The sequence below is a fragment of the Fusarium proliferatum genome (assembly GCF_900067095.1).
Source record: "Fusarium proliferatum ET1 genome assembly, contig: FPRO_scaffold002, whole genome shotgun sequence".
NCBI lineage: Eukaryota > Fungi > Ascomycota > Sordariomycetes > Hypocreales > Nectriaceae > Fusarium > Fusarium proliferatum.
Window position 1 is genome coordinate 911,513 of NW_022194791.1, and position 27,808 is coordinate 939,320.

General features: G+C 48.1%; 12 protein-coding genes across 12 annotated transcripts; 4 read left to right on the forward strand and 8 right to left on the reverse strand.

Moving 5' to 3' along the window:
- Window positions 1–325: 325 nt before the first annotated feature.
- Window positions 326–1,071, reverse strand: FPRO_03491 (uncharacterized protein; the record flags this gene model as incomplete). The annotated part of the gene is made up of 2 exons (XM_031226291.1): window positions 326–469; window positions 520–1,071. The coding sequence occupies 2 exons, from the start codon at window positions 1,069–1,071 to the stop codon at window positions 326–328; spliced, it is 696 nt and encodes a 231-aa protein (XP_031076842.1).
- Window positions 1,072–1,765: 694 nt separating this feature from the next.
- On the reverse strand, window positions 1,766–3,413 carry FPRO_03490 (uncharacterized protein; the record flags this gene model as incomplete). The annotated part of the gene is made up of 3 exons (XM_031226292.1): window positions 1,766–1,867; window positions 1,923–3,056; window positions 3,117–3,413. The coding sequence occupies 3 exons, from the start codon at window positions 3,411–3,413 to the stop codon at window positions 1,766–1,768; spliced, it is 1,533 nt and encodes a 510-aa protein (XP_031076843.1).
- A 1,747-nt stretch (window positions 3,414–5,160) lies between these two features.
- FPRO_03489 (uncharacterized protein) lies at window positions 5,161–6,454 on the forward strand (the record flags this gene model as incomplete). Its single annotated transcript, XM_031226293.1, has 4 exons — window positions 5,161–5,337; window positions 5,394–5,772; window positions 5,822–5,939; window positions 5,992–6,454. The coding sequence occupies 4 exons, from the start codon at window positions 5,161–5,163 to the stop codon at window positions 6,452–6,454; spliced, it is 1,137 nt and encodes a 378-aa protein (XP_031076844.1).
- A 764-nt stretch (window positions 6,455–7,218) lies between these two features.
- On the forward strand, window positions 7,219–8,550 carry FPRO_03488 (uncharacterized protein; the record flags this gene model as incomplete). The annotated part of the gene is made up of 1 exon (XM_031226294.1): window positions 7,219–8,550. The coding sequence occupies one exon, from the start codon at window positions 7,219–7,221 to the stop codon at window positions 8,548–8,550; it is 1,332 nt and encodes a 443-aa protein (XP_031076845.1).
- A 99-nt stretch (window positions 8,551–8,649) lies between these two features.
- On the reverse strand, window positions 8,650–9,959 carry FPRO_03487 (uncharacterized protein; the record flags this gene model as incomplete). Its single annotated transcript, XM_031226296.1, has 3 exons — window positions 8,650–9,712; window positions 9,770–9,848; window positions 9,905–9,959. 3 exons carry the CDS (start codon window positions 9,957–9,959, stop codon window positions 8,650–8,652), a joined length of 1,197 nt encoding a protein of 398 aa, XP_031076846.1.
- A 2,951-nt stretch (window positions 9,960–12,910) lies between these two features.
- Window positions 12,911–14,965, reverse strand: FPRO_03486 (uncharacterized protein; the record flags this gene model as incomplete). The annotated part of the gene is made up of 1 exon (XM_031226297.1): window positions 12,911–14,965. The coding sequence occupies one exon, from the start codon at window positions 14,963–14,965 to the stop codon at window positions 12,911–12,913; it is 2,055 nt and encodes a 684-aa protein (XP_031076847.1).
- Window positions 14,966–15,273: 308 nt separating this feature from the next.
- FPRO_03485 (uncharacterized protein) lies at window positions 15,274–17,733 on the reverse strand (the record flags this gene model as incomplete). Its single annotated transcript, XM_031226298.1, has 8 exons — window positions 15,274–15,710; window positions 15,761–15,950; window positions 16,006–16,181; window positions 16,235–17,050; window positions 17,100–17,252; window positions 17,303–17,454; window positions 17,503–17,625; window positions 17,681–17,733. 8 exons carry the CDS (start codon window positions 17,731–17,733, stop codon window positions 15,274–15,276), a joined length of 2,100 nt encoding a protein of 699 aa, XP_031076848.1.
- A 362-nt stretch (window positions 17,734–18,095) lies between these two features.
- Window positions 18,096–19,121, forward strand: FPRO_03484 (related to conserved protein/domain typically associated with flavoprotein oxygenases, DIM6/NTAB family; the record flags this gene model as incomplete). The annotated part of the gene is made up of 3 exons (XM_031226299.1): window positions 18,096–18,139; window positions 18,205–19,037; window positions 19,081–19,121. 3 exons carry the CDS (start codon window positions 18,096–18,098, stop codon window positions 19,119–19,121), a joined length of 918 nt encoding a protein of 305 aa, XP_031076849.1.
- A 147-nt stretch (window positions 19,122–19,268) lies between these two features.
- On the reverse strand, window positions 19,269–20,705 carry FPRO_03483 (putative aspartate aminotransferase, cytoplasmic; the record flags this gene model as incomplete). Its single annotated transcript, XM_031226300.1, has 2 exons — window positions 19,269–20,079; window positions 20,128–20,705. 2 exons carry the CDS (start codon window positions 20,703–20,705, stop codon window positions 19,269–19,271), a joined length of 1,389 nt encoding a protein of 462 aa, XP_031076850.1.
- Window positions 20,706–21,282: 577 nt separating this feature from the next.
- FPRO_03482 (putative delta-1-pyrroline-5-carboxylate dehydrogenase) lies at window positions 21,283–23,105 on the forward strand (the record flags this gene model as incomplete). Its single annotated transcript, XM_031226301.1, has 3 exons — window positions 21,283–21,417; window positions 21,466–21,573; window positions 21,624–23,105. 3 exons carry the CDS (start codon window positions 21,283–21,285, stop codon window positions 23,103–23,105), a joined length of 1,725 nt encoding a protein of 574 aa, XP_031076851.1.
- A 35-nt stretch (window positions 23,106–23,140) lies between these two features.
- On the reverse strand, window positions 23,141–25,415 carry FPRO_03481 (uncharacterized protein; the record flags this gene model as incomplete). The annotated part of the gene is made up of 2 exons (XM_031226302.1): window positions 23,141–23,574; window positions 23,621–25,415. The coding sequence occupies 2 exons, from the start codon at window positions 25,413–25,415 to the stop codon at window positions 23,141–23,143; spliced, it is 2,229 nt and encodes a 742-aa protein (XP_031076852.1).
- Window positions 25,416–25,580: 165 nt separating this feature from the next.
- FPRO_03480 (uncharacterized protein) lies at window positions 25,581–27,697 on the reverse strand (the record flags this gene model as incomplete). The annotated part of the gene is made up of 5 exons (XM_031226303.1): window positions 25,581–26,037; window positions 26,106–26,387; window positions 26,446–26,822; window positions 26,872–27,418; window positions 27,474–27,697. The coding sequence occupies 5 exons, from the start codon at window positions 27,695–27,697 to the stop codon at window positions 25,581–25,583; spliced, it is 1,887 nt and encodes a 628-aa protein (XP_031076853.1).
- Between the last annotated feature and the right edge of the window lie 111 nt (window positions 27,698–27,808).

The following is a 27,808-nucleotide window of genomic DNA, read 5'->3' on the forward strand; positions in this document are numbered from 1 at the left end:
CTTCGGGGATGATCATCAGCTGTAGAGTCGATTTGTCGAAGAGTGTTGAACTATCTGGCATTTCCAATCTGATATCGATGCCTATAAGTTAATAATTGGGGCTGAGGAACAGCATTAAGGCGATATTGTCAATCTCTTTGTTCAGCTGATCGTCTAAATCAACTCATTCACAACTTGCCCAAACGGAGATAGGTGATGATGATGTCTTCAAGTTCTCTTCCTGGTAACGTCTATCTGGGCTATGGCTCACGAAGATGGAATTGATCTGTTACATTAAGGCTGAAACTTCTAAATCCAATCTTCACCAGCTATGCCTTTTTGTCCTTCAACTTGAAAGTGTGCTTCTACAGTACGCATCACTAAAACTTGCCCGCTCCCCAGCATCTGCTTGAAGAAGGTCTTTCTTGACCAGGCCAATGATGTCGCGAACAAAATGGCTCTTGCCTTGTTCGAGATATTTTGACATTTCCTGTTGCTTGTAAGTGAAGAATATCAATCGCCTCAAGGATTCCAACATACTTGTTCAATAGACTCTTTCAATACTATAGTATTTGGGACATCCTTTCCCTGGCCAATTACTTCACCGCCAAGCTGGGTGGCCATTAAGTGCCCGTACTTGAAGAACTTATCATCATCAGTATAAGCACCGAGACATTCTTCTTCTTCGGCGGAGCTCAAAGCTGACAATGCATTCACCAGTGCCCAACCGCCATGATACCAGACTATGAAGTGTAGGATGATGCATGCGAAGGACCATAGATCCGAACTGTGAGCAGGTTCACCAGTCAGCAGCTCTGGAGCGCGGTAGGCCGAGCCCATGCATGTCTCAAAGCCTCGTTGGTGATGGGCTTGATCGTCGTGGTATTGCATAGACCCGAAGTCTGCAATCTTGAGTACACAGTGAGTGATGCCTTTTGTTTCAAAGCATAGAATACGCTCTGGGCTGAGGTCCCGGTGTGGTGGTTGTAGTTTGTGGTCATTCTGTGGCAGTACCCCTGGAGGGAACAAGTCTCGGATCAGTTGCAAAGCATCAGCCAAACCAAAAAGCTGTGATGATACCCATCTAGTCATGTCAACTGCATCATTGTCAGGGGAATTGCCGGCCCAGAACTGCTCTAAGTCACAGTCGGCCCCTAATGTCTAAGTTGTGAGCTTGAAGTGTTATTTGCCGCTGAGACTTATGGCTGAAAGCTTAATCCAGCCGAGAGAACCTAGTGCATAATTGAGTATATATTATATATAATTCAGTATTTATTATGCATTAAAGAGTATTTCTTACATAACTGCGTTCATACTTCAGAATGACGGACAGGACGCGATATGTATATCACGCGCACCTAGAAGAAGAGGGAGAAACTTTATAGAAGGCCTTTCCCGCTGGACCATACTGGAGGGTGCGAGATTGCACAGAAGTGCCTTGAATTCCCAGTTCTCTCAGTAGATTTAAGCTCTCAGCCACAACTTCAACTGCAAATAACACATCTAGCTCATAACAGCATTTGAAAGACGTTTTGGCGGTGGCTATAAGGTTGATGGCTTTATCATCAAGTCTCTAATTGTGATTACCAGTTAACGTTCATAGAGACATATACCTTAACGTAATATGAGTCATTACAAAGATTAATTGAATCCCAATCATAATTTCTAGGCAGTGGCAGAAGTGGTGTAAGAGATTCACTTTACTTTCTTGAAATATTTAGTTCTCCATGCAGTATACATCCGCGAACCGAACAAAAAGCATAAATGAAATAAATTAACGCCAAGCTTACGACATTTGTCTGCGACTAATAGTACACGGGATGTCTTTGTGATACATAAACCAGGAGTTATCATACTTCCATCTATGGTTCGGATCGGTAATACGAACCTATATCTTCGGTTAGTACTTGATATTGATAGCTTAGGGAGATGACCAGACTTACATCAAAGTTCACATAAAGCGTAGCAAACATCTTGTACATCTCCAACTTGGACATGTGTTTACCCATGCAAACTCGCGAGCCGTGTCCAAACATCATCTCAGTACACTCGTGCATCCGTCGCACACGTTGAGCATGTCCCTGTTCTGATTCACCCTTCCTGCGAAGCCATCGCTCAGGTCGGAAGGTATCGACATCTTCACCAAAGACACCAACATCGCGAGTAATCACGCAAGGGTTAATTCCGACTTTCGTTCCAGCGGGAATGAAGCGACCGTCTGAAAGTTCGAGGCCTTCTTTTGGAACTTCGCGCTCAAGAATAAGACCGACAGCTGGCGAGATTCGCATAGACTCACGCATAACTGCGTCGAAATAGGGCAGTTGACTGATCTCCTTCCATTGAGGAACTGGGAGAGTCAAATTGGCAGAACGGAGCTCGGCGACCATCTTCTCGCAGACAGAAGGGTTCTTGAGAAGGTGGTAAGCCGGAGCACGCATGGCACCAGCTGTTGAGTCACCACCGGCCAAGACATTGAGCATAAGCCAGTTCAGAATTTGCTGGTCATCAACATATTCAACAGTGTCTTTCAAGCTGTTGTATTTGTCGATGAAGAGATCCACGGGCTTACGCTTGGCAGCGCCAGAAGCTACCTGCTGTTGATACTCTGTGAGAATCTTGATGGTGTACAATACGCCATTGACAAGAGGGCGAGGGCCAATGCGCCAGACAGGGTTCTTGTCCAGCCACTCGTCAAGCCACGGGATCTGACTGACGGGTGTGAAGTACTTGAGTCCAGCTGTGCTTTCAGCAATGATGTTCTCGACATCAGCAGCTTGGTCCATGAAGCCGTAGTTGCGACCAAAGCTGATGTTAGCAGCAGCGTCCCAAGCGTAATAAGCAACCCATTCATCCATCTTGCAGACGTAGCCTGTGCTGGCAAAACGATTGTCGATGTGAGTAATCAGCTCACAAAGGGTCTCGTCCATGATGGGCTCAGCCTCCAACATCTTGGGCAGCGTCCAGAAGCCCCGGATGGGTTTGGTGTATTTGGTGTGAAAGTCTTCATCTGCAGTGTTGAAGATGTTTTGCATACGCTGGCCATTGACGACGACATCATTGGGGCGGTACATATTAGTCTAGGACAGTCAGAACCCATTAAGCAATCTCAATCCACAGACTCGTCACAGGGTGCTTACCTTTCGCCAAGGGTTTCTCGTCGTGTAAATGACACGAATCAGATCTGGGTCACTGATACTGATCGTATTTGGACCAACCCGCACAGCAGAACCCCATTTCTGATGCCATGCTCGCATGTGTGCATCGACATTTCCCTTGGTGGCAAGATAGGCCCGGTAGAAGTCCGTATACTTTGCAGCAAGAGGGCCAGGAATGCGTCTGAGAGGTGAGAATAAGAGGTCGTAAAAGATACGAGCGACGACAAAAGCAACGCCAACGTACAGCACGTAGCTCAGGTCAAAGGAAGAAAGGGCCATGATCTACAGAGACAACGAGAGCAACTGCGGAGAAAACAAAGAGGATATATCATAAAGTTAATTAAAAAGCAGCTGCGGGATGCAGACGCGGCACAGAGCCGGATCTATATTGCTTTTTGCGGAGGGCATGGCCTGATTACTCGACGTGTGTAATGCACCTTGTCTCACACTGTCTTTATCACAGGCAAAGCGAAAAGTGACGCCGTTGTAGAGAATGCGCCTGGATCATGCACCATGTAACAGTACTCCACCACAAACTTGCAGGGTATTCATGCTAGTTTTTGTGATATGTCTGAACTCCACGCGGGAGAGACCAAATACAGAAGCGGAGAAGCTATTGAGACACAGGAAGAGTAAGCGTTCCCTCGCTTTGGAGAGCAAGAAAACTTCAGACCTTAGATAGCACAGGGTATTCTAAATTTATACTGAACTTAGGCCAAGCTTAGACTAAGTTACCTAAATCTGTCTATCATTTAAGATTACAGTCCTGGACTTTCTCTCCTCCCGTAGCCTCGCAAACGTGTGCGAAATTGTTGGCTCCCCCACATAAGCATGAGGCTCCTTGAAACTTGGCATGCAGTAGTTATAACAAAGAATCCCACGCACACGGTCTCGATTAGCAACCACCTCGGTTGAGATTGTCTGAATCGGATTAGGTTCTGCACGATGAGAACGAGGGAAGAGACAATATCTCACCGGGGAGGCGGGATCATCCTTGTACAGGCCAGGGGTATCCTTGGAAAAAAGGCTGAGTGAACAAAGAGCTTACAGGACTCGAGGTAATATTCGAAGCACAAGCTGAATACAGCAGAATATGAGAAGTGACTGTCACGTAATTATTGGCTTACTGTTGGTTCGTAGGCAATCTTACACAATAAGATAGCGTTGAAGCTAGTGACACGGGACAAGGACACCATTCAGACGGGAACTAAGCTTCGACCAACTTTAGACAAGACATCAATTAACATTGATCTCCACGCAACGGTTTCTTCGACACTAAATTAATCACGACTCTGATTTAGACAAAATCCACTCTGCACAAATTTCTTGCAGAACTTGTCGCGGCCGGCAAACCCACTCTCTGTGGCGAGCCAATATGCAGGAGTATGGCACGGCATCTGATCTATCAGATTCGCGAGACCCAACACTTCACCGGGATTGGCAGCAATACGGAGATAACAATAAGCGACTCCATGCTCTAATTTTGCTTGCGACCCTGTCGTAACAACTGATATTTGACACATTATGCAAAGCGAGCAAACATCTTCTATTGTTCCCCGTGATTGGATCTGCAGATCGTCTCCGTTGCGGCTTGCTCAACGTATGATTGTGATGGCATTGATCGTCCCCAATGTTTTCTCTCCTCTCACAGTCGGGATATTCTCATGCCCTCGATTGGATTCGCTACTCGGCGGTTTTGCAGCCCCGTTTTCAACGTTGCTTTTCCCAGCCGTTGTTTCGAGTCCAACGGCTTCGGTCTCTCCCGAGGTCAATCTTTTCCCCACGATGAATATTCTTTTTTCTTTTTCTTCTTCTCTTTCTTTGTGATACTCGAAATCCTTCATCTGGTCTCCTTGAGATGTGACATATACGTGAGAGAACAAAGCTATGGTACCAAAGAATTTATTTGCCGGCCTGTTTGTTTATTTTCGTATTCTGTGGCAAGGTTTGTCCTGGGCACATATAAGACGCATGAATGTGCCTGTTAAAGCAGAGTGAGACAAACTTGTTGGTTATCGATGCGAATATGGCTGCTGCCACGCCTTCTCCTGAGTATCTCGCCGAGACGCGGGGGCCGATGATTCGGACTGTGACGTGGCTTTCTGTTATCTTTCCCATTCTTTTTGTTGGACTTAGAGTTTACACGAGATTGTTTGTGCGAAAGGTCTTTGGTCTTGATGACTGGGTCATTCTTCTCTCCCTGGTAAGAAGTCAACCTTCTTCGACACCTCACGTACTAACAAGTATCGATCACAACAGATTCTTCTCATATGCTATGGCGCCATCATCGAAGCTGCGGTTCAGAAAGGTCTCGGTCGACATATCGAATGGGTTCTCACCTTTGCCCCTCAGGATGCCGTCCCGGTCGCATTGCTGGGCCAAGTCTCGCAGCCCTTTGTCGTCATGTCATGCGCCTTGGGCAAGACATCCTTCTCAATCAGTCTCATGCGACTGGCCGCACAGCGATTCATCCATCGGTTCCTCTGGTTCATAGTTGTCACTATGCTTACGCTTCATATACTCATCTCTATCATTGTATTTGTGCACTGCGAAGACCCTCGAACAACGTGGAACCCAGCTATTGTGAGCAAATGCTGGCATCCTAATGCCTACCTTGGAGTTTTATACTTCATCGGCGGTAGGTCTTCTCCATACTGTTATTTGGTCTGATACTGACACTCATCAAGCTTATTCTGCTGCCACTGATTTCATCCTCGCGCTTCTTCCTTGGGCTATGCTCTGGAACCTGAACATGAAGAACAAGGAAAAGTTTGGTGTAGCTGTCGCCATGAGCCTCGGTGTCTTGTAAGTTGTGGCTTCCTTCTCTAGCTTTCTCTTACTTACCAATATCCCCCAGTGCTGGAGCCATCGCAGTCATCAAATGCACCAAACTCAAAGCCAACGCAACAAGCACTGATCCTACCTACGACGTCGGTGAACTTCTTCTCACAGCCTGCGCTGAGAATGCTCTCATTATCATGGCTGCCTGTATACCTACCCTCCGCCCCATGCTTCGCAAGGTCTTTCCTTCATCAGCCAAGTCAAGCGAGAACTCGCATCGCTTGAAGAACATGAACAACATCATGTTCGTTCCCAAGAATAAGGCTGGTCAATGGAGTGCCTTGATTGAGACAGAGGCTCACCCGGATCATAATTCTGATAACCAGAGTGACAAGAGTATTCTTAAGGAACATCGTGGTACTATGAATGATCAGGGTAATGCTGGACCTGCTGGTGGACCAGCTAGTCCAGCATTATCACCCCATATCAGGAAAACCATGTCGGTGAATGTGTCATATGACAGGAGTAATAGCATGTAAATGGGAATGGGGTAAATAGGCAGGTCAGATACAGCAGCCGTGGGCCAAGTACCTTGCATAATTGTTTCAAGTCAAATAAGATGACCCAGAAGTTTCTATGAACATATCAACGACCCTGTTGACCACTCCGAAGGACCCAAGCACACTAACATCTATTTGGTCCCTAAGGCGGCTTTCTACTACTCCAAGTAGAGTCGATACTGAGCCTGTGCTGGGGTATCGGACTAGGCCTACCTAGGTAACCAGGATCACCAGCAGCGGACCAAATCTGAGCCTGTCCATCTGCGGAAGTCGCTGACTTGGACCTCAAATGCCAAGATGCGCAGTCAACGTCTCACCTTAAGGAGTTCAATTGTACCTTTAAATCACAAACAATTACAATAGTTGAAGAATTATCAGAGGCTAAACACGAATTACCACTTCACGTCTGCCTCGCGCCTCGCGCAATTGACCGAAACCGGAACATGTATATCAGGTGATGATGACTCAACTTACGATGTCTAAAGCCAAGCCAAGCCCTTATTGGTTTCTCTCATATGAGGAGGGTCATGCCCTTCGCCGAGCCACAATCTGGAGACTGGTAATTGGCTATGTTGCATTTCTCAACCTTGGCGTCGAATTCGCGACTCACTTAGATTTGCGGCACAGCCAATACGTCCCGCGAGGCTGGGCTCTAAGAGTTGAGTCAAAATGCAAAGGCATAAATATACACCGAGGTAACCACAGTTTCTTTTGTATCAGCTAAAGCCAGAATACAACCAAAAATGTCATGCCTTGGAAAACGACCCAAATCTAGCCCCGAATTGGGAATCCACCTCGATGGCAATACATACATTCCTGGTGATACTATTACAGGACTTGTATACAGAACAACCCATATAGTGAGCCCAGACTCATCACTCAGCGTATCCATTATTGGAACAGCAAGTACAAGCGAACCTTTCAAGGATAGAAACGGTGATTTCGCATGGGGGATAAAACTGCATCACCATTGTCAGACCATATTTACGGGACCTTTGCATATCGAGACCGGTAGTCATAAGGAGTGGACATTCAATATACCTGTTCCACTATATGCCGACCCAAAAGTCAACAATGGCAGGCAGAATTTCAGCTATATTCCTCTGGAAACGACGGACCACGAACTGCCTCCGTCGTATGTCCTTGGCGACGGAAGAGAAGAGAGAACATCAGCGTGCATCCAGTATGTCATCGAAGCCAAACTTACAGTTGAAGTTCATGGAGAGACCGAAGTCTTTGAGGCTACAATCCCTTTCAAGGTCATACCATTGACGACAGATGCTCCTATTGCCGACTTCAAATCCAGACGAATCCGCTATCCACGCAAGATCTCAACTCAGAGCCTCATTCCAGGATCAGAAGATTTGAAATTGTCTTCGCTACAAAAGATTCGGAAGAACTTCAGCTTCTCATCAGATCCGGACCTAGCATTTGACGTTTTCGTTGACGTACCAAGGATCATTCAACTTGATAACCCAACGCCTATATCTATCAAGCTTCTCGTGGCACCAGACTGGCAAAAGACAAGTCCTATCATCCAAAATGTTCCACAAGAAGTTAAAATTAGAACTGTACACATTTGGATAGTCACGGAAACATCCTTGAACGGAATATTTGGAGCACGAAGAACAGAAGTAGACCTTGGAGTTGTCCAAGCTCTCAACAAACTCAATACAAAGCTTCGGATACCCTTCAAACGTCAATGGGAGCCTATCGACGTCGGAGAATTGTCTGGTCTGCGGATAGGTCTACAGGACACGGGATTTCCGCAAGAATGGAATTTTGCACAGTCTGAGTTTACGCATTCGTTTTGCACATATAATATGATGGTTACGCATGGAATTAAATGGTGGGTGGAGGGTGAAATTGCGGGAGTGAAGTTTGATGTGGGCGGGGAGGCGGATTTGTTGATATTAAAACCGAGTGATGATCGAGTACGACCTGAAGGGATGGATGGTGGAAGTAGTAGGACGGCAGAGGCTGAGGCTGAGGCCGAGATACAACGCGATGAATCGTGGATTAGGCCGCCTGTAGAAGAGGCAGCACCGGCATACAGAAACCTCGACGGTACTTAGGTAGGATTAATTCTAAGTACTAAATGACTTGCGGTCTAGTGAATTCTGATTCTATAGAGGGTCTATTTCTTGTCATCTCAATTGATTTACAAATCCCCTCTAAGCCAAGCGGACCTCTATGTCAATAGTATAAGACGTAGAAGCACCCGTACACTGACTCGTGAAGTCCACTCCCGGCTGGACAAGCACCAGACGTGAAGAGCACGTCCAAAAATCAGCAATCTGATTAGTTCCCCATAAGCACTGGAGGCCCAAGGGGTACGAAGTCGCTGGGACGATCTTGCAGATGAAACGGTTGGCCGCATTCGCTGTAGCTTCCTCGGTCGACATGAAGCGCACATAGTTGTCCGAGTTTCCGTTGACGTTGGAGTAACCGGCTTTTCCAATCGAATTTCCAGGTCCATTGACGACTTTAATCTCCCCAGTGCGTTCGTTGAGGGTGAAGGTCACGTCGGAGTCAACATCGGTTGTAAAGTCGAAGAAGTACTTGCCAGTGCCGATTTGGTTCTCCAGACGGGTGAAACCAACACCGCCAAGGGGGGCGAGGTTGGGATCCCCGCTGTTGTGTGCGATGAGCACGATTGTTTGCAGTGGATCGGCTGCTTCTGTCTTGGTGCTGATCTCGGTCTTCGTCTCCGTGGCAATGATGTTGTCCTTCACTTCTGTCCCAACTACTTTACCGATCTTCTCAGTGGAATAGGTCTCTTGGACAACCTCTGTCTTGACCGTCTTGGTGGCATAGGCGGTTGCGATAGCGGTCTTGATGGTGGTTCTTCGTGGAATGATAACCTTGTGGATGACTGAAACGATGGTCGTTCGTGGAAGAGTAATGGTTTTGCTGGTTACACCAACACGAGAACATGCGGACGAATATTTGGCCGAGTTGCTGCACGCGCTGCTGGCGTAGGGAGGGATGACAGGGGCGTTGGCTGCTCGCTTCTTGAATGGTGGGCTGACATTCCGGGCAGTCGTCGTGATTGTCTTTGTGGTCTGCTGAGTAACTGTCTTGGTACCATCCATTGTCACAGTTGTAGTGATATCGATTGTAACACTCTGTACAACAGAGTTGGTCCTTGTGGCGGTTACACGCTGTGTGCTGATTGCCGTTACAGGTTTTCTGACTGTCGGGATGCTCGTTACAGTCTTTGTTCTATAGATAGTGCTGTTGTATCATCGTTAGCTGTTGTGACACTATCTAGACAAAAGTTGTTAGCCCTACACTTTCTTGGGTGTCACAGTAGTATATAGATAAGATTTGCAGTCGGATGCATATGTCTTGCTCGAGACTACAGTAACGGCTATTCTGAGAGTCAGTAGGTAATTTCACAGGTATGAATTAAGAAACACGACATACCACTTAAGCAAGAATCAGAATTAATCGTAAGGGCCTCAGCACCTGACAAGGCCATGGCCAAAGCCACAAAACACTGTGAGAACCTCATTTTTTTCAATACTAGCCGGTCCAATTTTTGCAAAAGAGAACACAGAAAGAAAAATACTATTGTCGAGTCGTGGTATACCGAGTAATTAAATAGTCTTGCCCTGGGACGCAATTCCGGTGGTATGGTACTAGATCGGTCGAGACTAACCGACATATCCTGACCCTTGTTTAAAATTGTCGCTGCTAACTTCACTTGGCTTCGCTAAACGAAAACGAACTAAGATTAGTATTGAACACGATATAATTCGAAGCGCTATTAATTTTCCAGACAACACTATCGATTGTTAATTGGTGCTATTTGGAGCTAATCCTGCCCTGATAGGTCTGGGCCTTGAGTAGTGTCACGAGTTATATGTTACCTCGACCTCGTTCAGCTGCTTTCTTTTCTCCTCCCGATTCTCCAGAATGCTTTCTATCTTATTATTCAAATGCACTCCATCCATATATCTTGCCTCAATAATTACCTCGCTCGGTTCCGGAGCTTTGACATAGTCAATGTTATCAACGGCGCGTTGGTGCATCTCGCTAACATTATCAAGCAAATCAGCCATCCTTTTCCTCCTATGGTGATCAACCACCAGCATATCTTCGTGTATAATTTTCAATAGATCATGGACGTAGGGGCTGCAACCCGGTTTATAATGCATAGAATGGATCCACTGCCACCAGTGTCAGAAAGAGGTCGTGTCAGAGTTTTCAGTTGGGAGACTTACCTTGACGATTTGCTCTTTTACCCCAACTCTGTAGCCCTCTCCAGGCCCGAGCCAGTGAAAATCGTAGTATATGTCGGTCTTGACCCCGGTAATGTAGGGTGAAACCAAGATCTCTTTGAATCGTTCCCTGAGTTCGTTCGCCCCAAGGATCCAAGAAATCATTTCAAGTAATACACAGCCTAGACTCCAGACATCATATGCTCTAGATATACGGCCATCACGTATATCGCACTCCGGTGCTCGATACCTGGGTGTAACAGGTAAATCAGCCGCAGAAATAATAGATCTGGTTTCTTCCCGGTGGGCGTCCGCAATACCAAAATCCGATATCACAAAAGCACCTCGCCTCTCTTTCCGTGATCTGAACCAAAGAATGTTGGCAGGTTTTATGTCTCCATGTCTGCCAAACATAACCTCCGTATCCATATTGGCTTTTCTACCCTCGTGGATATGTGCAAGGGCCCCGACAATGTTTCGAATTTGTCCCGACAGCCATACGAGACCTTCGCTGCTGGCAGAAGCCGGATTAACGAGTGGACCAGGGTGGATTTTCCAATACATGAGAAGATCGTACTCAGCAGCTGGAAGAACGAAGTGAAACTGATTGTTGAGAGTGTATGTCGCCAAAAGCGTAATGATATTTGGGTGGCTCAGACCACTGAATCGTTTGAGCATTTCCAACTCTTTGTTCGACGTGCCCTTGTCCCGGCTTGTATTTTTCAAAGACTTGACGGCCACGAAGCTACCATAAAATCCAAGCTATGCGGGATAGAAATCAGAGCCTTATCAATCAGCGAGGATTGAAACGTGAACTCACCTTCTCAAGTAAAGGGGCAAAACCATGTGAGTTGGAGTCAATCTTGTACTTGACAACCTGTCCGCATCCTCCCGATAGTGTCTCTTCGTGTACTCCGTAGCTGTCTCTGCATAGTACCCAAGGGAGCATTTGCCCTTTAGGCATATCATAGTGTTGGGCTTCGTAATCCTCTCCCAGTGCAAAGAACCCCGGTGATATTCGTAGTTGATTAATGTTGAAATAGTCTTTCTGCATATGAGACCACTCCAGCTTTGCCATGCAAATCTGTGCAGTGAGATAATGCTCAGATCCTTGCACCAGAGGGAATCTTTCGTCATGCAAGTCTGCATCTATAAAAGCCCGGATATCACCGGACCGCTCTACAACAACCAGTATGGCAAAGACTCGAAGAAATGAACGTTTGTCGATGCCCAGAATTAAGTTGCTGCATGCCTCTGCATCCTCCAGTCCTATCTTGACGGAATAGAGTTGTCTGGTGATTGTCTCTCGTGTTATCAGCCTCTCTAGGGTCAGGTACGGCCAGAAGAAGTGGTTCTCTCCGTTGATATGCGGCACCCTCTCTCTCCAAAGTGCGTCGCTTAATATTAGCTCTGAGTCTGGTGCGCCATGTGTAGAAGCCGATATAGAGCCCATAATTACTCCACTATGAGAGATGCCGTCGGCGCTGATCCGACTGACGGTGGTTGTTAGGATGTGGGGAGATGCGCCACATGCCAAGAATTTCCAGGGTCAACAAGGAGTGTTGATGACTGGGGTTTATCGTCGAAAGGTTCACGGAGACGGAGAGATTTTACTAAAAAGACACACGTAAGGGCTGTCAAGACTGAATATTTCTCAGTCCTATCTCACGTATATATTCTGATAAGCTTGGTATTGGCTCCTGTTGGTGCACCTTTATCATGACCGGTGAGTCTCAGTCGGTGACAGGGATGGCTCGGGGGGGGGGACATAAAAGCTGCAACCCGGGATAGTGGGAGATCCTGGGATGTCACTCTCGACGTTTTCTGTCCCCCAAGGGCACAGGTCACTTGGCCTCGCTTCGAAGCGAGTTTGAGTGCTCGCCGCACTAACTCTATCTGTCTGACGTCAGGCAAACATACGATTACGGCGGGTAATGGCTCGGAGTTTAACTTGTTTTACTTGTGTAACCACATTCTCTTTCGTAGCCGTCATAATATATGCCTCACTACCAGTCACTCGTTAGGTCGAGCTATTGATTGGCTGGGCCTTCCGAAGGCTAAATCGATGACCACTGCATGCAGACTCTATGTCCGATCACCAATGGGCGGACCGCGGCTTACCACATGACGCTCTGACATCACCCACCATTCAAACAATCCAAAATCCTTAGGCCCTCTATTCGAAGACAATTCGCCAGAATATTCAATTTTAGTGAAGTACATACTTCTTCAACTGCCTCTTCCCCGCCTGCCATTGATCAACAGCTTTACCAAGCATGTACCCGTCGATATATATATCGCCCACGTATCTATACTCACCCTGCGTCCCCTCAGCTCTCAACAATATCGGTGTCGAACAACCCAACGGCACAACAATTATATCACCCGCAAGCATGAACCCCGACCCCATCGCAAGCCGACGATTTTGCGTAAGACAGAAACACCTCCCCATCATACGATCCCCAAAATGAATTTGCAGAAAGTGCCGCCTCATTTCAGCTTTAACCCCGGATGGAGTTTCCAAGTAGTTAGCTAGTCTGTCATCGAGCCTGATGTATGGTAGACGGTCGCGAAACAGGTTCGCAAAGACATGATAGATTTCTGCCTGCCATCGACCTCGGTCATACTCTGATGGGATTTGACCAAGACAGATCGTCGCTGCAAAGCACTCTTCCGCCATTTGTAATTCTTGCTCATTGCGACCTTCAACGGCCTGAAGAAGTAGCACTCTCCAGTGTAGGAACGCCATGAGATAATCTCCTAGGTTGCAAAGTGTGCCGACGACAACACCCTTGCTCTGCACCACGTCGATCTCGAGTCCTGAAATTTCAAGCTTGTTGAGGCGTTCGTCGCGGAACCTGCAAATGGCTTTACTCGAACCTGAAGCTGAGAAATTATACTTGAAGCCCATTGCCGATGTTTGCGGAATATGTGACCAGTCCGGAACAAATGTTGGAAGGTTGGCGGTGCTGGTGTGAACAGGGAAGTGGATCGCTTCGCAGATGATGTCAAGCTTCTCAGTCGTCTTGAGAAGGAAGTCGACAATCTCAGTGTACACATCCTTCACGGAGAGATTGTAGTCCGCGCGGAACTCGTCTCGAATACTTGCTGGCAAAACGCCAAGGATTCCGTACAATTTATCTCTAGGATCAGAGGCGAGCTTCCTGCGACAAGTTCGAAGCACCTGTAGAAGAGCCTCTTCTCCATCCGACATGTGGAATTTGAGGTCTGGTAGACTGGCTGGCCCTTGATAAATGAGGGTCTGAACATAGCTGAACTGATCAGGCGAAGTTGCTAGTCGCCTCTTGAGCTGGTCTTTGTTATTGAAGATGAGTTCCCCACGGCGCTGGCTGAATAGTACTGAAGCACTCTGATATTTCTTCCACTCAAGACGAGTCGAGCCACAATGAACCATTATTCGCTTCGCGTTGAAGACTTCCTGGACGACCCATAGTCGTCTCCAATATTCCCTCCCAAAGAGTGATACTACTGCTAAAAGGTCACCGTTTTCGGCACCAGCTGCTAGTAGTTTGGAAACATTGCTGGAACCAAAAGGTTCACCTGTAGTCGCTACGGCATCGAGAAAACTAACAGCTCGTGTGCTGTCGTTCTCTTCCGGACCAAGCCAGATTGCGACGCTATCAGCATTAGAGTAGATAAACGGCATCAGTTGAACCTGCTGACTCCGCTCATCTCGATCCTTTTGATTGATGCACAGAGCATCTGCCCATACCAAGACAGATGATTGTTTTTTGCGTAGTGCTTGCAGGGCACCGTGGAGGCTGACAGCTATCGGGATCAAACAACCTTCAATCTCGATCTTGCGGGTATCACCTGTATCGCCCCAAGTGTACGAGATAGCCTTATAAGGAGGAGGCTGTTCCAAGGAAACATGGATAATTTCGCACTTGATCATCGTCTTCCTCTCGGGCAATATTCTAACCAATCTGATGGATGCATCTTCAATTGGTCTGTACTGATAAGACAACTCGCTAAACGAAGATGCAGCTTGTTGGTTTTGCAGTAGCCTGGGGCTCGGACTGAGGGCAGCTTTTGGAGTAGGTGGAGATAGTGGTGGCACGACATTGTAATCGTAGGGATACGGCATGAATTTATTGTTAAAGGTCGTCTCCGGAATTACCGCGTATTGCTGATTCGGCGCATGCGGTGGAGGGACTTCGTATGGGTGACCTTGGCCTCTGCCCAGTCTGAGGGGCGGCGGGGAAGGGACCCGTGCTTCTGCTGACACCGCCGGGAACGCCATAGGATTGTCTTTGGGCTACTCAAGTTGTACAGTAGGGGCTAGGGCCGGAATTCGATCCCTTGGGTCGCTTTGCATCAGATTTCAGTTGTTTGAAGCTGGCAAGTTGAGCGGTTTCAGCTGAACTCATGGTTGTGAGCCTTGGAGTCAGCCTGTGGCTTGGAACAACTGCACCCTATCAGATGGCCTGAAAACGACTCTGGCCTAAACAAGAATAGCGTCAGATCTTGTCAGGTCGGGTTATCCTCAAATACCCAGAGGAGAAGTTGGGAACAGCATCTTATTATTTGTTTTGGTGCTTTTTAGCCTTCTTACATCTCGGGTTGATATAGGAAACTGTCTACGTCGAGCTGTTCTGCCAAATCCAACAACTCCCCTGGTGTCAATCCTGCCATGGCATTGGCCGCAAAGAGGTCCCAACCCGTCTCCTCAGAGACATGCTCGTCTAACTCTGTCTCCCCGTTCTCCTCTTCCTGGACGCTGACATGCTCTTCTACCTGGTTTGGTACTTCTGGCGTTGCAATATTACTAGCCGGCGTCAAAGCAGATAACTTCTGTTCCAGCTGCTCGAGTTCTACTTTGCGCAGCGGAGCAATGAGACTGCCTTTCGCAATAAGAGTATCAAAGACGTAGCGAGCATCATCGCGCCATGAATCGTCTGAAAGAAGAGATGGACATATGATAGGGATGAGATGGAGCAGAAATGCTGACGATGAGGCATACTCTATTTGGAACGGCAGAAATGCCTCTGCAAAAAAACTCAGCTTCATGATTGACTTTCATGACAATTGTACTTACCGATGAGATCTTCATCTGCCAAGGCACGGAGCGTCTTCAAAATCGCCTGCGCCGAGCTAACGCATGACTGTATAAGCGAGGCAACCGGTGGAGATAGTGATAGACCATGGGTCAGAAGCTTTGTCTTTGACTGTTCAATGTGCATATGTAAGGCGCACATTATCTGTGGCCTTGTTGTGAGAACGACGCACTGAAAACAGATTAGACCAAAGACTTCAAGTTCAGCACCGCGCTTTGAAACCTACGTGGTGATATTGGAGGAGAAGTCTCGTCGCAGTTCGTGACGCTTTGCTGATCGAGTCTTGGAAATGATTATTGATAATGTTGTTCAGATCACGGTTCAACTCAGCCAAGTTGCGTAGGATAGACTGCGTGTTACTAAAAAGGGTGCCGTCATAATCTTTACCAACACCGTATACCGCTTCAAAATTGTTAGCAGCCAATTTTTAGTAGTCTTAGGAGGGTGGCACTTACTCCCAAGTAATCGGGCTATTAACCGAGCAAGCTGGACATGAAGGGTCAGACTCAGTGAGCTCAACGAGCTGTCCGCCTGAGAAGGTAGCTTATTCGTGATGTCTTCGTCTCGTATGGCACTCGTTGCGCCAATGAGAGCAGCGAACTCTTGGTCGAGCATATAGACTACCCAGAATACTATGTGGCATCGCTTAGAGTGTTGTGCCCCGACAGCTTCTTCCGGCATATGCCTGTGAAATCCCGACAAGACACATATACGGAGAGCTTGTCCGATATGTTGATATGCTGCCACTCTCATGTCAATCGACTGGAAGTATATAGCAGCCAATGTGAGTGCTTGCGCTGAGAGAACAGGATCAAGAGCAATGCCGGCTAACTCAGGCATCAATGGCATTGCCCTTGCAGCGTACTGATACCCCGGCGGACTTCCATCAGCACTCTTCCCACCGAGAAAAGCTTTGCCGAACGCTATCATGAGTAAATACTGCGCATACCACAGTTTACACGATGCCGCTTTAGCCGAAGCATCTTGATAAAGCTCTTTAAAATGCTGAAGAAACTCAGCCTCGTCTATCAAACTCGCCAAAGGACCAAGGTAAAACCTCGCAGTCTGAATGAGGAAATACGCATAGTCAGACGGCGGTAGGTTGGAAATATCCGGTGGCTCATCTGGCATAAGTGGTCTCCACTGCAGTCGGAAGGCCACTCCGTCTAGGTGCCAGGGTAGAGGCTCGTTGTTTGCTTCGGGGAGATGCTTGCCTACTAGGGCTAGGACTCTTCTGCAAAAGGCCCATGATGATGCGGGACCCATGTACCCTGTGGAGATGTGTTAGTGTATGCCGATGATTGACGGATGGCAACGTACAGTATCTGCCCATGGCTTGCCCGAAGACATAGTCGTTGTCGACGAGGGGGTTTTGTCGGAAAGCGGGTTCGAGGACATCATTAGTGGATAGCGAGGCAGCCTCGTTTGTTTCGTCGTTCTCGTCATGATCCTGAGGTGTTCCAAGTGTAAGATCTTTGGTTATCATGTTAGTAAAGATGACAGACTATTGGATGGTCACTCACCCCCATCCGCAGTCATGGATGCGTCCCGCGTGACTACACCGGAAATACCATAATCAGAAACAGAAGAGTGCCTCGGTCGTGGTCTACTTCCATTACCAAGAGACCCTGGTGATGGAAGTCCATCTTGTCGTCTCTCCAAGGCGCGGAGGTAGCTGTCCTCAGGTCAGTTGTTACACACCAGAAAAAGAAAGAAGACTCACCTCTCAGGCACTGATACCTTCTTCTCCTCCACCTCGTATATGCATCTCTCATTCTTGCGTCCACATCTCAAACAAGGCTGCGCCCCCGAACACTTGACCTTCATAGACCGACATCGCTTACACCTACCCAACAACCAAGATCAGCTATCGGCTTCCAACGGCCCAGATAAAAACTCACGCTTTAGCACATTTCTTAATAATCCGGAATTGGCCATTCTGTGTAGCAGGCATCGTTGCGCAATTGATAATAACTGTTGAGGAGAGGTCGGGGTGCTCTTCCGACTTAAGTCTTTTAGCTGGAACATCATTCCGGCTTGGGGTCTTTGCCTAATTTGGTAGCGTTCGTGGAAAAAGCTTATCAGCGGCTTTGCAGGATTGAGACTGCGTTATCGGATGCGGAGTGAAGCGGTCGGAATGAGATCCCGATAGTGGAAGCTTATCATGGGGGATTGTCAGTGTCCTATATCGGTATAACAATCCCGACTTTTCCACTTGAGATTTGCGTCGGTGTAAGTTGACTGCCGGGTTCAGTGCTTCTGGAAGAGACCCCTGTTTCTAGAATTGGCCAATGCTTTGATGCCAGAACTGTCATAATGACCAGGGTTTTGGCTACGTTTCGCTCTGCAATTGCATCAAGGTCAGTTAGCACGACAGCTCCAGATCATATCATCTAGAGGCACAGTATCTGACCCTCCAATCTAGACCATCAACGTTGCATGCACGCAAATGCCTGATAACAAACCCATCACCCTCAACGATGCGACTGAACTCGTCAGCTGCAGCTGCAGCTAAGCCTGCATTCTCAGCAGTCCAACCAATCGCCAATTTTGAGGAAACGATAGCCCACAGACCAGACTTTGATCACTCTGGCAAATCTATCGAGATAACAAAGTCCCCAGACCCATCCTGGTCTTATGGAGATGGTGTCCGCACTGGTCAATCCCCCACCAACAAGATCCACCGAGAGATCGACCCGTATTCGCCTGACAGGTCCGTCGGGCAGAACTACCGACTTTTAATCTCTGGTATTGCCCCTCGACCTGTTGGCTTCATCAGCACTATTTCCGGCGATGGGGAGACCAAGAACTTGGCGCCTTTTAGCTATTTTCAAGTGATTGATCACGACCCGCCCATGTTCATCGTTAGCTTCTCATCTCGCTTTGGGTCGGCTAAAGATACGTATCAGAATCTGAAGGATACTGGAGAATGTGTGATCAACACTGTTTCCGAGAATATGATAGAAGCAGTCAACGCGTCGTCGATCGACGCTCCGTATGGTGTTTCTGAGTGGGACATTACCGGGCTCACCGAGGCACAAACTACGACTGTCAAACCATCCCGCGTTAAAGAGTCGGTGCTTTCTATTGAAGGGCAGGTCGTCGATATCAAAGAGTTCGAAAGTCATAAACCAGGAATGAGTAACTATGGAATAGTTCTCATCAAGGCGACTCGGTTCTGGGTACAAGAAGATGCTGCCAATGAAGATTTCAGTCACATTGAGCTTGACAAACTACGGCCCATCGGCCAATTGGGCGGTATGTCGTACGGGCGGATGACTTCGACTTTCGAGCTTCCCAGAACGAGATGGGCCGATGAGCAACCCAGAAGTGAACTTCTGACCAAGTTGGAGAAAGAAAAGGCGTCATAGCGAAGCGTGTCCAGTTACTTTATTGTAAAGCTTCAACTCACATAGACCAACACTAATGCAGCTTGTATCATGATTTGGTATGAATTTAACAGTTTTCAATTTCTATTTCTGTCTATCTTCAGCCCAGTATCCTCCGTCGAAGCTCATGTCTCATAGCCAGCGCCATATGCTGCGTCCGCTCAACGGCACCGCGATTCTCCACCGCTCGTCGGTACAAATAATTGATGCACTCCTGCACGGAGCCCCAAGGTAGACACTTGTAAATCTTGGGCGTCTCAGCAGTGACTCTATTCTTCTTGACTGCCTGCTCGTAATCCTGCAGCAGCTTGCAACTCAGCTCATCAGCCATGCCCATGATCTGGGCACACTTCATAGGCACTGTGGGAAGACCAGCTTCAAGGCGCTTTCTGTGTGTGCTAAGGGCCTTTTGCGCACTCTCGGCATTATGCGTCGCCAGAACGAGTGCCGCATCTGGGAAGCTGAGGTCGGCAGCTTCATCGGGCAGTCTTCGAGAAATTAGCATGTCTGCAATATCGTTGTATGAACTGTCTGTATCCTCTTTTGTATCGTGAATGAGAGACCGGATTTCATTCTCGATATATGCGCCACGAACAAGCTTGATACCGACAGTCCAACCCTCTTGGGCAGCTAGCTGAATATGCCTCTTCGCGTTCTGTCTAGCGCCTTTGAGATAAGCCTGAATGGTGTTGTAAACAAGGGCATTCCCGCCCCGATTGTGTTCACGCATGAGGGTAATGGTCCACTCGTCGAGTGTCGGTTGCATAGCTTGTTGTTCTGCGTCTATCCAGAGTTGACATCCACGCCTTTGAGTCTCGCTACAAATATCGTTGAGAGCTTTGTGGAGGTACCTATTCATCGGCTTGCCAGCCTGCAAAGCGTCTACCGCGATGGGTCCAGCACCAGTCACCCTAAACTACGTAAGTTGCTGGTCATTTGCACAGAATTAGGGTAATTACTTAACAGCTAGAAGATCACCGGCCTCGATCATGTTCAGAGTATCGATGTTGCCCTTCTTCCATTCATCGATCATGTCGTAGCACTCTTTCGGATAGTCCTCAATGCCAATTTTCGGAAGCTTCACGTTAGGGTCCAACACGACGTCTTTCGAATATCCAAGAATGATACCGTGGAAGCCAAGGTTCTTGATGTACTTGACAGTATTTGACACTTCGGGGATGCTGTTCCCAGCACAGAAGTGGTCATAAATAGTCCATTGAAGAATACGACTGAGCACCGGGTTCTTGTCGGGGTTGAGAATGGCTGAGTTGGACTGTGTGATGAGCGCGATGAATGCAAGTGACGGCCGCAGTAGCCACCTATTCGCCATTACTGTTGTTAAGGCGACGGAGCGCAGGAGCACTCCCATAGGTATCTTGGAGAGTGGCGATGGTTCGTCCACCCGGGGTGCCTGGGTAGGCTTTAGAGGGGTCCTCAGCGCTGCATTGGTAACACTTCTAAGTTGTGGCTGGATGTGAAGTTGGGATGGTTCAGGGAATAGACGCCTCTGATGTTGTATGGCGGTTCTGAAAAGCATGTTGAAGTAATTAAAATTATGGCCCTATGATAATGAAACGTTCCCAGCTTATGAGAAGATGGCCGTGGCTTTCATATACTCTCATCTAAGTGCCAGCGTTAGCATCCATCACTCCCCCACTGAACATGCCACCACCATTATCTAACACCAATCTACGTTACGCAACTAAGCAAAGCCGGAACGAGCCACCGACGCTTCCATTCCTATCTTGTAACCTTGAGAGCAACCCCCGCATGATCCAACAGCCTCTCTGCATCACAAAATGCGTGGCGTTATGCGGAGAAGGTCATGAGGACGTGATACTGTACTCATGCAGATCTCACTGATAAGTGCCGGACCTGATGGCTCCAGAAGGTGGGGAATCGATTACGAGCTGGATTCATCCGCATATGCAGGTGTTGTCTGGTTTGCCAGCTGGAGTGTCGGAGAGAGATACGTAGTCGGGATGTCATCCCGACTTCTCTTGGCCTGCTCGGTGCCTCTTGACTTATAAGGCGACTAGTTATGTGGTAGGAAGACTTCTATACAACAATTTACCAAACCTTCTATTTCTTTGTTTTGTCTTATTTTGCAGAAAATGTTCAGGTCTCTTTGCTCGCCGCATCGGCCTCTCGCACAGCTTGGTGCTCTCCACCAACACAAGCCCAGAGCACTGTTAGCCAGTCGGTATTTAAGTCTATGGAACCCACCAAAATTCGAGAATGAGAAAATGGTAAGTTGGCTTTGACACGAAATCCTTCGTGCTAACATGACATCTTAGTTCGACTATGCCAAGGGCTCCCCAGAGCGAGCCCAACTCACAGAAAGCATCAAGAAGCTCAAAAGCTCGTTCCCTGTCAAGATTCCCATTCAAATCAACGGCGCAGAAGTAAGCTACTATGTCTACAAGAGAAACTCTACTCCTAACATCATCGTCAGATTACCAGCAAGCAAATTCTCAAGCAGCAAAACCCATCAAATCACAAAGAAGTCGTGGCAGAATACGCAACCGCCACGCCTGAGCATGTCAATGCAGCTATAGACGCCGCTCTCAAGGCGAAGCCCGCTTGGGAAGCTCTTCCCTTTGAAGATCGTGCGGCCATTTTCCTTCGTGCAGCTGAATTGGTAACTGGTAAATATCGCTCTGATATCGTCGCTGCAACCATGCTGGGAATGGGCAAGAACATCTGGCAAGCTGAAATCGATGCCCCAGCTGAGACAGCAGACTTCTTCCGTCATTATATCGACGAGGCGTGGAAGCTGTATGCTCAACAGCCTAAAGTTCAGACCCCAGGCGTGTGGAACAAGATGGAGTATAGACCATTGGAGGGATTTGTATATGCGGTGTCACCTTTCAACTTCACAGCTCTTGGTGCCACGCTTGTCGGGCCAGCTGCGTTACTTGGAAATGTTGTCATCTGGAAGCCTTCTGACTCAGCCATCCATGCTAGTTGGCTTCTATATCAGATCCTTCTTGAAGCCGGTCTTCCCAGGGATGTCATTCAGTTCTTGCCAGGCGAGCCCAATGAGGTTACTGATACAGTCCTGAAGAGACCTGAGTTCGGTGCTTTGACCTTCATCGGCTCAACCAAGGTCTTCAAGGGATTACAGAAGAAGATCGGCAACGGTATTGGGGATGAGATATACAACTCGTATCCCCGCGTTGTCGGAGAGACCGGCGGCAAGAACTGGGGCATCGTTCACCCAACCGCAGATGTGAAGAGTGCTGCTCTCAACACAGTTAGAGCTGCTTTTGAGTACCAGGGACAGAAGTGCTCTGCTAATTCTCGAGTGTACGTCGCTGAGTCAGTATGGCCTGAGTTTAAGAAGCACCTTCAAGAGCAGATATCTGCTTTGAAGGTTGGAGATGTCGAGAACTACGAGAACTTCATTAACCCGGTTATTCATGAAGCTTCGTTTGATAAGCTTTACAATATTATCGAAGATGCTAAGAACGACAAAGATCTGGAGCTTGTCGTTGGGGGTAAGGCTACCAAGGACGAGGGGTACTACGTCTACCCAACAGTCTATCAGACCACCAATCCCCGTCATGAAATCATGACCCAGGAGCTGTTCGGCCCTATCCTCGGCATCTACGTCTTTCCCGATAATGAGTGGGAGGAGACTCTGAAGCTCCTTGACACAACGTCGAGATACGCCCTGACAGGCAGCATCTTTGCGAAGGACCCTTATGTGCTACGCCATGCTCAGAACGTTCTTAGGCACGCTGCTGGCATGCTGTATCTGAACACAAAGTGTACCGGTGCAGTGGTGGCTCAGCAACCGTTTGGCGGCTCTCGTGATTCGGGTACTAATGACAAAACTGGAACTATGGCCCATTTGCAGAGGTTTGTGAGCACGAGGACAATCAAGGAGGAGTTTGTGCCGTTAGAGAAAGTTTTATACCCTTCCAACGAGTGACTTTCTGATAGTCATAGTATAAGAGTGCTGAAGTTCTAGCTCAATGCAAAAGTTTCCAGGTTCACTCCCCGGCTCTTAAGAGCTTCTGGCTCTAACCGTGGATCAGAATTCACGATTCTGCCATCTTCCATATTCCGGAAGAATTCACAAACTTCTGGGTCATCTCCTGTAAGATCTCGCCCTAGCTGCTCCATTGAAACGCACTGCCATCCTACAAGAGGCTCCAGCCTAGGGTCATCTGCTGTCAGCTCTCCTGTTTCGGGGTTATGATAGCGGGTGTAAGACCGGTGTTCGATAACGGGATCATAGAATAGCTGTGCCTTCCATGGGGACGGAAGAGGACCTAGCAAGCTTTGTGTAACTTCTAGATCCCATACGTAGCAGTCACTCAGAAACTTCCAGTTGTTGTCCTTACATGGACGTAGTAGTACTGGAAAGTCGCAACCGAGAAAGACGCAAATCACATCGCCTAGCGTCATCAGTATGAATCTTGAATACCATGACTTCTGACCTACCTGGCTTTGCGAAAGTACAGGCTAAGCCAATACTACCCCTCTCAGTTGTGACCATCGCTCTACCTTTGGAACGTGTCCAGATGACATATTCCATCATGTCTCCGCGAGTCAGCTTTGACACCGGTGTTGAGGCTGTCGAGAGAAATTCATTTTTGAACCTATCCTTGACATGCTCAAGGCTGAATCCTTCAGCAGGACGACGTTCAATTCTTCCGTCTTGGATAAATGTGGCGGCAAAAGCATCTAAATAGGTGCCCCCGCTAGGATAGGGGTCTGTGAGAGAACATTCAGGTTCCCAAGATCGGATAGCGCGAATCGCTGTCTCGCCATTATCCCAATGATCAAAGGTCTTCTCGGAAACAGACTTCACAGTGTCGAATCTTAGACCAACTACCTTTAGTAAATTGGGTGCTTGGTACTCAAAGTGTAGGGCAGAGCATCCCGAGGCATAGTGGTGTGATATTTTCCGGCCATATGGATCTGCTTCAGAAAGATCGGGAACCCAAGAGGGGCAAGTATCCTCATCCGGATTTCGGGGGCAGCCACGCAGCTCCCAACGGCTAAGAGCCCTGGTACTGGCCAGAAAGCAGGACTTATAGAGCTCGTCGACAGGTTGCTCATAATCCGGCCTAATCTCGCTGGCAAACCTCTGCGGCAGAATAGCCAGTAGCCCATATATCTTGTCGTGAGAGTCTGAACACAGCCGACCTTGATATGCGTCAAGAGTATGTGCCAGCGTTGCTCCGATTGGGTTTTTCGCTACGCTTCTCATGACACTGATAGAAATTCGAGCCATGGGCATTTCGTTTTTATGCAGAAGGCCTGCAACTGCACGACGGAATAGAGGCCATGATATAATAGCGTCGCCGCTCTGGACTATGGAATCTCGATTGGCCATGATAGCCTCTTGGACAGTCCAAAGACGGTGAACCCAAGAGCGGTCACCGAGCTTTTTCATAGCCAACCAAACGTCATCGGAAAAGTCAACTGGAACATCATCCTGCCACCAACTGAAGTCGGTTGTATCCGGGGTTGACATTATTAAACCGTTTGTTGTCTTCTCAATCTGAGATCCAATATGGGCCAGCTCAGAGAAAAGTAGCCCGATGTCGTGCTTTTCGTGTCCAAGCCAGATGACAACTCGGCTGCAGTCCTGATAAATACTTGACATCCGAAGGACTTGAGTAGCCCTTTCGGTATCGTCGTTTTGGTTTATGCAGATAGCATCCACCCACAGCACGCGCTCTGTATCTTGGTATCTCAAGTGTCTGAGTGCCGTAGCTAGGTTCTTCCCAAGCTTGATACTTCCCAGAGACTCACCTCCCTCTCCCTCGACGGTAGCGACCACAGAGTCACGTTGCCGGCCCCAGACATAGGATAGAGCTTCGAATGCTGGCTGTGCGGGATTTAGAGGTGGGAGCTCGTACAGTGCTGGGTCCACAGCAGGGTCTGGGTGTTTCCAAGTATGGATGATTCCATTTTCTTCATCGCTTTCCTCATTTTCATCTTCCCCCCCGCTTGATGTGTCGTTAGACTCGCTCATGAAGATGTATCTGCCTTCGATGGTTTCAACGACTTCCCATCCTGCAGGGAGCGTTGTTTGTAGATGTTTCCAGGACAGACGCAGTGAGCTAGGCTGCTCCGGTAGCCTCAGAAGTTCATGTGAGATTCTTAGCCGGACATCCTCGTCAGGCTCGTCAGGCAGTAGATGAATCAACCTAATGTGGAGTGGAGACTCAAGTGCCCGGTATTTGTAAGGCTGGCCTCGATCAGCCTTGGACTGTGGTTCGGTCATTTCTGTTTTCGAGTCGCGATACTAACGATACAGGGCTTGTTTGTCCAAGAAAAGGAAGAGAGAAAATAAGTCTGGCTGCGGCTGAGAGATGAGCGGCTACACCACCAATCAGAGAGGCAGCTGTCTACAGGCAGTCCCCGCTTCATCATCGTGTTTATACGCTTTCTACACATTCTTTTCAACCTCTCCCACGATACTCTCCAATATTCTCTGGGCCCACTCAAGGTCTGGAGCTTCACTTGACCACCGGTTTACAGTCCATCGCGCTATTTCCAGTGCCTCTTTCCAGCCTGAAGGGAGAAGTATGCCACCCCTCTTCGCCGCAGCCAGCAAGATCAAAGCTTTAGTCACACAGGAACGTGCAATGTACCACGTTCCATGATGCCGGTTATGCCCATAAGTTCGGAAGAGGTGCTCTACGCACAACTCGAGACACTTTTGCGCCAGTGGGATAGCTCGACCGTAGTGTTCATCTTCTGGCGATTGGTGAAGTACGAAGAAGAGAAAGGGGCGGTGTATCCATTCTCGACAGGATAGTTCACGATTTTTCAAAAACTGCGCCAGCTCGTTGTTGGCATGTACTGCATTCTTTGGGTCGATTTGAGGTGGAATGTGCGAATACCTGTCGCATGTTAGCGAATTTCTTTGCTTGAACGAAGGACTTGCCAAAGATCTATCTGCTCGTTGAACTCTTTGCAATGCTCCATAGCTTCACAGATATTATCACTCCAACTTTGCTCTCCGCTCCGGGCCATTACGGCCATGGCTCGATTCATCATCCTTCTATAAGAAATCTCGGCCAGATAATAGAACCAACTCTTCTCCTCTTCGGGAACAATATCATCTTCCAATATGTCACCTCGATCATAGACCGATGGAGAGGTCAGTTCTGTTGGTGGTGACGGAAACATGTCTGGATAGTCACACTGCGTGATACCGCTTGGTGGTAGCGGTATCTCGTACCGTAATTCGCTGCGACAACCTTCGTAAGCCAGGCTATCCAGAAAAAAGAAAGACTATTTCTACTTACTATTCCGTTTTGACACAGGACCAATACAGTCTTTGTTCAAGTCGGCGAGTTTCCTGCGTGGTTGCCTGGCTCGACTTCTTCTGACTGCGAGTCCAGAGGATGTTTCGTAAATCGACACAAGCGCGGTTGAAGTGAAACCAAGCTTGCAGTGGGTGAAGGCAGTACATCTCGTAGATACCACAAAGGAATAGGCACTGTATGTATAGAAGTGATGGCTGAAGCAGTCCAAGCCGTTTCCTTGCGGCTAGATAGTATGATGCAGCGGTGTCCGGGTCTAAAACAGTGTTTGCCGATGAGCGTGTTGAGGCAGGAGAGCCGTCAACATCTGCCTCGGTGTGAAAGGGTACTGAGAGGCAGGCAATCGCGCATGAGATCAGCTTGGAACGATCAGTGTGATCCAATGAAACGAATAGAGTGAATGCTTACTACCAGACAAGACGCGTCATCCCACCTTGGGCCATTCTCAGCTGCTTCTCTGACCTTCTTTTTATAATCCTTCACATCCAGAATTGGGTTCTTGACATGTACATATGCCAGAAACCGTTTTGAAAGTGGAACGAAATCCTCCTCTTGGACGCCTCTCCCAGCTGAGACTCCCCGCGAATCACTGGACCTTGCTTCTACATCTTCATTTAGCTCCAGGACGAAGGATTGTACCTCAGGCACGAGGCCTTGGAATATTGGCCACCGCATAATACTCTCACAATTATTAGATTCTGAAGGAAATTCAGGGCGCTCAAGGACCTGGAGGATGTCGCCCTCAGGAACATGTGTCGTTAGGTCTCTCGATACGTGTATTGGAGCAACACGCAATGGCTGAGTGATACTAGCAGTCCTTTCTGATATACTAGATGTGTCATGCTGTGAATTGTATGATCCTGTATCATTCACAAGTACTGCTAAAGGCCGTGACTCCAGTAGAGACACAACATGATTGAGCCGATCCAGAATAGTCAAACTGGCGGGATCATAGCTATCCAATACATTAGTCGCAGTACAATTACAGGTACCATGAGTCTACTACTGACCTTGAATAATCACTATCAGGCCCAGAGCCAGGGTAGACACATTGAGCACCGCTTCTAGAGCAAAAGCCACAAACTGGACGAACATTGTCGCACTTGGTCTTCCTCAATCGACAGGATTGGCAAGCTGTCACGGCGCGTTTGCGATGATACATGGCTGCCGTGCGTTGTCGCTTATTGCCCTGTCCCTGCTGTTCCGAGGAACTGGCACCGCTCTGGCTGAGCATTGTGGAGTGAGGAATCGGAAAGGATCTTGCATAAGTTGGATGGAATGTCGGGGAGTAGCGGAGATCTTAAGTTTGTGGTGGTTTCTCTTAGTGAAGTTTTGGTCTCGCGGA